Source organism: Sardina pilchardus, chromosome 16 (genome assembly GCF_963854185.1).
Source record: "Sardina pilchardus chromosome 16, fSarPil1.1, whole genome shotgun sequence".
In the NCBI taxonomy this organism is placed as follows: Eukaryota; Metazoa; Chordata; class Actinopteri; order Clupeiformes; family Clupeidae; genus Sardina; species Sardina pilchardus.
Window position 1 is genome coordinate 9763254 of NC_085009.1, and position 11359 is coordinate 9774612.

The 11359-nt window shown below is 39.8% G+C and overlaps 1 protein-coding gene across 2 annotated transcripts in view; it reads left to right on the top strand.

The window, feature by feature from the left end:
* Positions 1–3273: 3273 nt before the first annotated feature.
* Positions 3274–11359, top strand: part of LOC134059509 (uncharacterized) — a 37266-nt gene continuing 29180 nt past the window's right edge. Inside the window, exons 1-11 of one of the 2 annotated variants that reach the window (XM_062515943.1) lie at positions 3274–3398; positions 3523–3574; positions 3701–3856; positions 4014–4131; positions 4275–4325; positions 4422–4499; positions 4633–4689; positions 4785–4844; positions 4998–5159; positions 5260–5423; positions 5658–6029. In XM_062515943.1, coding sequence (XP_062371927.1) covers positions 3305–3398; positions 3523–3574; positions 3701–3856; positions 4014–4131; positions 4275–4325; positions 4422–4499; positions 4633–4689; positions 4785–4844; positions 4998–5159; positions 5260–5423; positions 5658–5844 — 1179 coding nt within the window. In that variant the 5' untranslated portion in view covers positions 3274–3304 and the 3' untranslated portion in view covers positions 5845–6029. Of the gene's footprint in view, positions 3399–3522; positions 3575–3700; positions 3857–4013; positions 4132–4274; positions 4326–4421; positions 4500–4632; positions 4690–4784; positions 4845–4997; positions 5160–5259; positions 5424–5657; positions 6030–11359 lie in introns of those variants that run through there. The other variant, XM_062515944.1, reaches the window with a different exon arrangement.

Genomic DNA, 11359 nt, shown 5'->3' on the forward strand with positions numbered 1-11359 from the left:
AAAGATAAGATGACCGTTAACTCTTGGTTGAAAAGTATCACAAAACGCTGCACTGCCGTCTTTGAATATGATTGTGATGCATTTTTGATGTCGCTTCTTTTGTACGTAAGCGTTCCCTTTTTCTCCTGTGTTGGCAATTGTTCACACTGTGGATCTACTACAAACTGATTGAGGACATTGAGTTGAGTTGATTGCATCAAGTGATCCAAGCTCAGAACATCTGAAAATGGAGAGCAATGAGGAAGGTACCCACATTCACACAAAAAACAGACCCAGCTCACGTACCAATAAGGATTCCAAACGAAAAGGTACAATTGTAATGTACTTATTCTCCATTACAACTCTTGTTTCTGTTATTCACTGCCCAGGCTTCATTTATTTAATACTTTTTGAGGCTTCATGTCTTGAAAGTGATGTAAATGTAGGCACTTATGTTGTTGTTATGTTTTCTTATCTGCAGGCTTCCTGGCGTTGTGTTTCCTGGGCCTGCTTGGTGCTCTCCTGCTTTTGTTTTTGAAGGCCTTTGTTGAGAAAGAAAAGCTTAAAAAGGAGAATGAGCGGTTAAAGGCCATATACAGCACTGTTGTTGAGGAGAGAGATGAGCTACGGACACATGTATCCAAAATAGGTGAGAAAATCTTCACTAATATCGAAACTATCTGAAAAAAACAACAACTTTGTTTTACTGTATGAAATGGAAGCCTCATATTTGTATTGACATTAACACTACTGTACACTGCGTGTGGTGGATGTTTCTGTGCGATTATCATTGTAGGCTAAAACATTATATACCATTCCTAATTTTGGTTTGTTCATATTTTAATTCAGTACTTCTAGCGATTTAGATATTAGGTACAATCATTTTAAACAGTGTTAACTGTAACTTATTTAACATTTCATTTCAAGTCAATGAAAAGAGAGGGAGAAAGACTTGGATGCAAGGGCGTAGGCCTGCTCGCAGCTTTTGTGGGGACAAACGCAAGCCGACACACCCGCTCGCTTGTCTGTTTGGCTGTTTTGAGCATGGCATTTGAGAACTTTAAAGATATCAAATTGAACTGTAGCTGTCACTCTGCTGCCTGGCCTGGCAGTGCTTACCCAGTACCTATGGAGAGAGCACTGGTCAGGGGGCACGAGGATGGCACTGCGTGTTGACTGCTATGCACCACACATACCACACATGTGCCTTTTTCATTGAGAGCAGCAGAAGGCTTTTAGTTTATTTTGAATTAACCTGCCAATTAAAAGCATTGCAAGCTTAATGCAATACACCTGATGGTGTGTAATTTGTGGTATGTAATTTATGATTGCTTGATTCACAGAATCCATGCTGGAGATAAAATCTTATGCAGGTATGTATTTTTCTGGTTGTGGGGAATTACTCTGGTCTTAAATGTTAAATAAATAAATGTTTTCCTTAAAGTACAGGGGTCATAAGTATTGGAACGCCTATTTTAACCCTATGTGTTAAAATTCCCATAGAGGCAGGCAGATTTTTATATTTATTTTTTTTTTAAAATGCCAGTTATTTCATGGATCCAGGACACTATGCACCCTGGTTAAGTTCACTAGGCCTTTGGAATTAAAATAGCCCCTCATCATCACATACCCTTCACCATACCTAGAGATTGGCATGGTTTTATTTCAGTTAGCCTATTAGCCTGTTTCATTCTCATTGAGCTCAATGCAAATCAAACCAGCTAATAGGCCAACTGAAATATATAATCTTCAGATTACTGGAAAGGAGTGGTAGTGTCATATTGCAGTTTTTTACAATACAGTCATACTCATGTGAGATTGAATGAGCGATTTCTCTTAGACCCAGTTGCTCGACCCTTGATAATGCCAAACGAACTACTCTTTCTCTTTAGTTGATGTGACTGTGGACCCTGATACAGCGTATCCAGGTCTTAACCTGTCTGCTGACGGGAAACAAATGAGACATGAAGACGTACTACAGGTTCTTCCCAGCAATGCAGAGAGGTTTGACACCGTGTCCTGTGCTATGGGAAAAGAGGGATTCTCTTCTGGAAAATTCTATTTTGAAGTGGAGGTCACAGGAACGACCGATGCAGATTTAGGAGTAGCTTCCCACTCAGTGGAAAGGAAGGGAAGAATGACACAGAGTCCTGCGGGGGGATTCTGGGAATTATGGGTGACAAATGAGTATAAAGCAATATTAGATCATGAGAATATCCCCCTCTCCATGGAGGAGGTACCACAAGTGGTTGGGGTGTTTGTGGATTATGAGGCAGGTCTGGTCTCTTTCTACAATGCAGACACCTGGCATCATATCTACTCTTTCACTAGTGCTTCCTTCACTACGAAAATATATCCATCTCTCTGCATAAATGTAGTCGGTGAAACTCTTGCCTTCAAAACAAAGTGTCACTAGTCTTAGAAATTATGGAAAGCCCTTTTCAAAAATGTTATATTTGAGATTAGGATTTGAGGTTAACTATGATTAGTGATTAGAGGAAATTATGATTTTTTTTAATGTATATTTTTTATTCTACCCATATGGAGGTTGTTGATTAGATAAATGAACATTAGCATTTCCCTTGACCTGTTTGTTAACCTACGATTTAGCTAAAAAGCAGTGCTTAGTTAAATGAAAATGTTTTTTTTTTTTTTTTTAAATAAATATCAGTTTGACAAATTTCAACAGACCAGTGTTAATGTTGTGCAAGCTAGATTATAATGAATGAGTAGGTGACATATCCCAACTGCAGAGCACCCGATTGCTTCCATGATCAGTGTAAATGGCATTATGACATCATAAGAGAACACAGCTGAAATTCAGCTACCATCCAACTGTAGCCTAGTTTTAGGCCTTGCTGAGTAGCCTACTGAAAATGTAATAGATAGGCTATCAAACCAGAGAGGGTTGAAGCGGATAGTAATGAAGGATCTTTGATCAAACATTTGAATTGATGAACCTGTAAAGTCTGAACCAGTAATAGACTATCCCTGACTAAAAGGTCAGTTTTCAGTAACCACGCATAGGCCAAACTAATTAAAATAATAAACTGATAATTAAGCTTTATGCTGTCTTGTGTTGTCATAATGAGTTGACATCATCACTGACATCATAGACACGGTCTCAAAATCAGACGTGCTTCAGTTACACTGGTTCATTGATTGCTACAACATAGAAAACTGTTGAAGTGTGTCAAATTTGATCGCCACCACATAGGCTATTCTGTTACAGCAATATTGCAGAGAAGCTCATTGCATACCCGTAGGACTTGATCATTTACACCGATTGGACATTTTAAGTGGGAGGGATTTGCCTCCAAATTCCATGCAGAAACGGATAACAGGCCCTCATTGGGCCAAATCAACAGTCGTTAAGAGAGAAAGCTCACAAGGAGAAGCCAACAACCACGGAAATCGGGGTAATGCCTCTTAGGATAATGATGTATCAAACTGAATTAATGTAATTATCTCACCAATATATTCATGTTGACAATGGAGCAGTCATGCTGAGCAAATTAATGTTTATGTGCTTGTATTCACAAGGTACAGTAATGTATGCTGAAGAGAAGATTGAGGTCGGTTACTCCTCTGATGTGTAAGTGGCCTGATGGAAGGAAATGTCTTTTCAATGTCTGACCCTCCCACCCTATACATAGAGCTGTTTCAACACAACATGGTGACATTCACAAAACCTTGACATAAAGGTATTGTGTACCCTTAGGGATGTCCATGTGAAAGGCCGCTTTGTGGATCTGAGGCGCCAAAAGGACCACCTACTAAAAAAGAATGCCATCCTCAAACAGTCTCTGAATACCTGTGAAGATGCCAATGCTGAACTTGATAATGAGAACTCTGCCATTAAAAAACAGATCAAAAGGTAGGCTACATGTGGACCAACATGGAGATCTCTACCTGATGTCCCAAGCTGTTTTCAGAATGTGCTTTCAAACAAGAACTCAGATTAACAAGATGAAGTGATTAAAGACTTCTGTGTGACAACAACAGACAACAAAATTGTTTGTATCATTGTACAGTATGGAGCATTCGGTCAGGGGTTTGAGCCAGGTGAGGGCAGAAATGAACATCATTCGCGCAGCGCTAGCTGAGAAAGAGATGACCAACTGTGGTCTTAAAGTCTGGATTAGTAAACTGGTGAGTTCCCTCAAATATTGGTCAACAAGTGTTTGTGTGTTCTCCAACGACAGCCCTGTAGCCTCGTGTATATAAACTCACATTAGTCATGAATGTAGTGACAGTATGTTAACCCTTATTTTACTATTCATTTTACCATATAGCAAAAGAAGAATGAAGCTCTGAAGGACCACCTTGAAACCAGCACCAATGAGGTAAAAACTCCTGTTCAGTGCTCTTCATCATCAATATCATTGAAGTCAATGCTGCATCATCTGTTCTTGAATTCTTTGCCTAACACTTCCTGACAGAGATCTGATAACTTATTGGCCAAGGAAATGGACAAAAAAGACCAAAAGAAACTGACTCTGCATGTTCTGGCATTGCAGGTAGGGCTACTACAAATCAAGCAGCTTGGTGTATATAGTCTTCAGTGACTTCACAGATTTTTACAAGGTGTTTATGTATGCCTTTGGCAGACCATTGTGTATCACTAACCTTATACTGTATTTGTGTGCATAGCAACAACTTGAGCTGACAAGGATGAAGATCACAGAAAAAGACGAGATTATGTTGCATGTGAGTAAACGTAACTTTTGCAACCCTACCTATTTGATCCCACTGGGTAGATAAAAAGTTGTTTTAACATGCACGTTTCATTTGCAATCCTTCAGAAAGATTTTATGATTGATCAGAAGAAGGCCTCCATTGACGAGATGATCAGTATTGGACAGGTGCTTATGTAAAATAATAATAACAATAACAGTAATAATTGTTGGTATACCCTTCAAATTCCTTTTGCCTGTTTGAGACAGAAGGCGTTTGACTGCATGGACACATTTCTGTCCAAATCTTTCCGTTTTTAAACTTTTTATACAACTTCACAGGACCTGAAAAAGAAGGCTAAGGACCTGACGAGACAGTTGGAAATGGTAGAACATGGTGCGGCATCTGGACAGGAAAGTTCCATGACCTCTGATGGACATCACAGTGGAGCCACCAGGAACCATTTGTCTCTGGCACAGGAGTTCAGCCTGTCTGGATTTCAGGTGGGTTCTTAGGACGTTAGATATCATTAATATTTTATCCTCCAGTCCAGTGATATATTATCATCCAAATCAACTCATCTCATTGAATGGACTCATTTAGGAGTCATTTGACGAGGAGGTGAAGGCCACTGAGACGGTCAGCCTTCAGAGAGAGACCACTGACCGAACAGAGGATGGAGTCATGGAGCTGAAAGAAGAGAGTGGAGTGATTATTCAGAAGATGGGAGCACGTGATCTGACTGAGGTCTCTGCATCTGAGAACAGGTAGATTACCAAGCCATATTCATATCATCGCCAAATTAGTTTGCGTTTCAATGTCTCGCCTATGGTATTAAACTAGCCAATATAATGTGTCTAGTTATTAAATTAGCATCAGTTTTAGACTTGAGACTTTGCCCATCAATCTAAATTAGGGCCCTGGGTTGTGTGGGTTTGAAAAGCCATTACCTTTAATTTCCTAAAGGTTGATGTTTCTCTCTTTTGTACTCGTCACTGCAGTACTCACTGGCTGAACAAGGCCTGGACCAGCTGCAAAAGAGGGGCCCTGCTCGGGGTTAGTTTTGGCCTGGGCACCGTGCTGCCCTTCTGCCTGTTGGGGGTCGCTATGACATCTTGCTCCAACTTCACGTCGACAGATGCTCACCTAGACATCCTGCAGCACAGCGCATTTCTGCCGCCATTTTAACTTCTCCACGAGGCTGCAGAAAAACTTGTTGACACTGTGGTGTTTGCTATGTAGATGTACTACTGGATTTTTGCACAGCTTGTGCCAACAGGATGAAGGACATTTGCCATTACTGCTCATCATCCAAACATATTCTTGTATGTTTATACGTTTTTACCATATTGAAATAAACATCACTAAACATTTCTGTTGTCTAAACTTTAAAAGTTTTTAAAAGTTTGAAAAGTTTGAAAAAATGAAGATCCAACTTTATCTAATTATGAGTTAGATTCGTCACAATAAAGGTTTACTACACTGTTTTATTAATGAGTTATGTAAGATATCATTAACACAGAACAATAAATCAAATCCACAAACAAACAAACACAAATGTGACTCTGTTTAACCTGTTTTATTGCGTTATATTTTTCAGTTATAATGATTAATTAGGTTCACTGCATCCAAACCAAACCAACCTTTTGCAGTAAACATTAGTTAGACCCTTTATGGTTAGTGTTTGAAAAAGAATTCTCTGGAGGTACATTACTGATTATTCGTTAATAATTGTATCCGTTTGTAACAGTGCTTATATTGGAGTGAGATTCCAATTCAACACAACCTCGCTGAAACGCTGGATAACACAGACCACGCATTTTTGGGGACATTTGGTGACATCAAGTTCAGGCCTATAGTATTTCCCACACTCAAAAAAATTATCATTGGTCCTAATACACTTTAGATACTAATTTTAAGTAAAATGTAACTGAAATGCATTAAGTCAAGAGTTTATTCGAGCAAAACACATAAACACAATGTGAATGTTTTCAATGTAAACTGAATGTAAACAAATCAGGTATACCTTACTTGATTATATCCTTTAAGGCAGTTATGTGTGTGACACTCCAGCAAACTAGGTGGCGGTATGCACTGACTTGCCAGATAGCAAAGTTTAGTTGAATCAACATTTAAATATGGTTTGAAATATTGAAACTACGTTGAAGCCTGACGTTGAAGTGATATTGAAAGTGTCTCCTCTGTTTTACGTTGAATCAACGTTGGATTTTCAACTATACTGACACAGGTGATTGTGTGAAGTGCTGTCCCAAATACCTATCTGAGCCCATGTGGCAAAATACACGCACTCACTTAGCACCTGAAATCAATTAAGTCTGAGTTTAGTCATCAGGGCTCACATTGGCTGAATCTCAGTACAGCAGTTAGGGATTATGGGTAAGTGTTAGTTTCTTGTTTATAATGTTTTTTTTTCTTCTAATAACTCTTTATTGCGTATTTTTGGGATATGTACAGTATGCCATAGAACAACTGACTGAACAGTCAACAAAAAATGACTGTGTAAGGGATTTGTCAAGATTACCACTATAGAGAAGACCATGATTAAAATACATTAACATTTTAGAGAAACCATATGTTTCTTCTTGGGTGTAATGCGAAATTGATTAGTTCTCAATTAGCATTCATCTGCACCCTTGGCAGTGTCACAAAGTTGGGCACTCAATGCTTACTCGCATTGGCCACGTTTCCCAGATTCGTTAAGAAGCTCTTAAGTGCTAAGAACTTCTTATGAGCGTTTTAAGAATGCTCCTAAGAAGTTCTTAGCACTTAGGAGCTTCTTAACGAATTTGGGAAACCCGGCCATTATGTGTCTGCAGAGGTGCTGTTGGAAAATCTAGTTATCACATATTAGTGGGAAAGGGTTTCTAATATAGTGTTATTGGGGAGGGAATTTTCTGGACCCCCCTTCCACCAGTGCTAGCTCTGCCCATATTGAAGCTGTAACAATTGGACTAATTAAACTAAAAATTACTTTATATTCCCAACTTCACGGCTTAGGTTTGTATGTTTGTTCCTAGGAGGCAGGAACAATGCAACGGGCCTTAACCCTTCCCAAGTTGCACATCTACAGAACTGCAATACTAAAATTTAAGTATGCAGGCTGCAAAGGGTTAACTTCCATGCACTTTATTAAGCTGTTGTGGATGGTCATCTACTTAACGGTTTGTGGCACCAATAAACAATTACTCGAAAATATGATAACAGTATAGCCTTTAGTGTCACTGCCACCTAGTTGTATTTTATTTCAAGATTATATTTCAATATGCAGTATGCGTGTATGAGTGTATGCAATCTCTTTAAGAATATGTTGACTGGGGCTGTTGCATTCTGGGAACAAGCTTTACATGCAAGCACATAGGGGTTATGTGCCTAAAACTTCACCTTAACATAAGGTGTCCATTTAACTACAACTTATCTCCCTCAACAATGGAATTCTCTTCTCTGATTGGCTGATGGGGTGGCCATTAACTTCGTATAACCTGCTACCTTTGAAGTAGTTCCCGTATCACACTTGAATATTAATTCGCCAAACTCGTTGCGAAGTTTAAATGAACTGTCACGTTGCATCCAAGCTGAAATACAGACGTGCAGAACCATAGTAACATTGTAGCATATGACGGAGGTGGATTGTAGCTAGTTGGATGCCATGTAGGCTATAAAAGTAGCGATCTTTCAAAGTTAAAGTTAATCAGAATCCTGGGATATGCCCGCTTGACAACGGGAGAGATAGAACTAACGACTGGCTTTTGGCCGTAGCAACCAGCCATTTAGAACTAACGACTGGCTTTTGGCCATAGCAACCATCCATTTAGAACTAGTAACGGCAGTTTTGTCCTGCAAGTAGAAAGTTAATATGTGGCGGAAAGTAGTCCCACAGTCAAGACAGTTTTAGCGATGTTTACGGACGCAACGGTGGAATAAAACTATGTTCTTAATATACAGGTTATGAATACAAACGGGAGATAAGCGGGATAACGGCCTTCGAGGTCGACCGGTTCGATGGAAATAATGGCACGGCGGAGGTAACTCCGTCTCCGTGCTTCGCACGTCGCCGGAGTTCTAGACCTCCACCTAGCCATTATTTCCATCGAACCGGTCACCTCGTCGGCCGTTATCCCTTACTTATCTCCCTCAACAATGGAATTCTCTTCTCTGATTGGCTAATGGGGTGGCCATTAACTTCGTATAACCTGCTACCTTCGAAGTAGTTCCCGTATCACACTTGAATATTAATTCGCCAAACTCGTTGCGAAGTTTAAATGAACTGTCACGTTGCATCCAAGCTGAAATACAGACGTGCAGAACCATAGTAACATTGTAGCATATGACGGAGGTGGATTGTAGCTAGTTGGATGCCATGTAGGCTATAAAAGTAGCGATCTTTCAAAGTTAAAGTTAATCAGAATCCTGGGAAATGCCCGCTTGACAACGGCAGAGATAGAACTAACGACTGGCTTTTGGCCGTAGCAACCAGCCATTTAGAACTAACGACTGGCTTTTGGCCATAGCAACTATCCATTTAGAACTAGTAACGGCAGTTTTGTCCTGCAAGTAGAAAGTTGATATGTGGCGGAAAGTAGTCCCACAGTCAAGACAGTTTTAGCGATGTTAACGGACGCAACGGTGGAATAAAACTATGTTCTAAATATACAGGTTATGAATACAAACGGGAGATAAGCGGGATAACGGCCTTCGAGGTCGACCGGTTCGATGGAAATAATGGCACGGCGGAGGTAACTCCGTCTCCGTGCTTCGCACGTCGCCGGAGTTCTAGACCTCCACCTAGCCATTATTTCCATCGAACCGGTCACCTCGTCGGCCGTTATCCCTTACTTATTTGATTCATTCACATTAAGCCAACCTGATAAAAATACATACTATTGAACTCTACCTTTTACATTCAACTTATGCAATATAATTACGTGGAAAATTGTTATGTAATTAAATCACATAAAGTCAACATTTTAGGCTTGATTCTTTTTTTGAGTGCAGCTTTCATGGCTGTAAGCCAAAACTGTCTGTGTAACGGTTAATGTTTGGCTGCAGCCAGTCAGTGAATTGTTTTTCCGCCTTCTCTTAAATTCTCTATTGCTTGTTATCTATTGACCATTATCTATTGTTAACTATCTTTGCTGTGCTCTTATTACAGAATTATTATCACTGGGTAAATAGATGTCATTATTTCATTTCATTATATACTGGATGTAATTGACAATTCATTTATGAATATGCATCCACCACTAGTCTGATTAACAGTTACAATGGGGAGCACATGTATTTGATACCATGCTATAACAGGAATATAAAATCATCATTTGACAATTGATCTTAATGCCTTCATTCAAAAAATGAGTAAAAATCAAACCGCCAAGGACACCAATTTTCTTTGTGATTGAAGAATATATCGTAAATAAATAAATGTTTTTCTTAAATGCTAATGTAACGGGGTTAGTGCTTCCACTTGCCACTGTAAGTAAGGGATAACGGCCGACGAGGTGACCGGTTCGATGGAAATAATGGCTAGGTGGAGGTCTAGAACTCCGGCGACGTGCGAAGCACGGAGACGGAGTTACCTCCGCCGTGCCATTATTTCCATCGAACCGGTCGACCTCGAAGGCCGTTATCCCGCTTATCTCCCGTTTGCATTCATAACCTGTATATTTAGAACATCGTTTTATTCCACCGTTGCGTCCGTTAACATCGCTAAAACTGTCTTGACTGTGGGACTACTTTCCGCCACATATCAACTTTCTACTTGCAGGACAAAACTGCCGTTACTAGTTCTAAATGGATAGTTGCTATGGCCAAAAGCCAGTCGTTAGTTCTAAATGGCTAGTTGCTACGGCCAAAAGCCAGTCGTTAGTTCTATATCTGCCGTTGTCAAGGGGGCATTTCCCAGGATTCTGATTAACTTTAACTTTGAAAGATCGCTACTTTTATAGCCTACATGGCATCCAACTAGCTACAATCCACCTCCGTCATATGCTACAATGTTACTATGGTTCTGCACGTCTGTATTTCAGCTTGGATGCAACGTGACAGTTCATTTAAACTTAGCAACGAGTTTGGCGAATTAATATTCAAGTGTGATACGGGAACTACTTCAGAGGTAGCAGGTTATACGAAGTTAATGGCCACCCCATCAGCCAATCAGAGAAGAGAATTCCATTGTTGAGGGAGATAATGTTATGTAATGGTGTTCTGCACCTTTAAGAAATTGGTTGGTATGGGAACGACGCGTTCGGCTCTTCCCAGTTCATCTTGCCCGCGCAAGTGGTAGGTTACGAGTTTTACACACTGGAGAAAAATTATGATATTTTAATACTTTTAATTGCATATATCCTTTATCTCAATCTACATGTACCTAGAATTCGATTTTCATTAAGTGAGAACAGAACTATGTGTTTAGGACTGTCCAGTAAGTAGACTGTTGGTTTGTAAAGTGTACAATATATTCCATGTATGCTAACAGTGACTCTATACTTTTAGTGGCATTCGCCAGGTTGGACAGTCGTGTGATACAACTTTGTTGTCTATCTTCAGAATAATAAAACCCTCGACTGGGAGTTCGTGTCTGCTGTGCTATTTACAACACAACGCATACAACTGTTACACTAAGGGAAGGAAGTATTTAACCCCGTAACCCTATTGGAATTTAACACATGGGGTTAACATAGGGGCA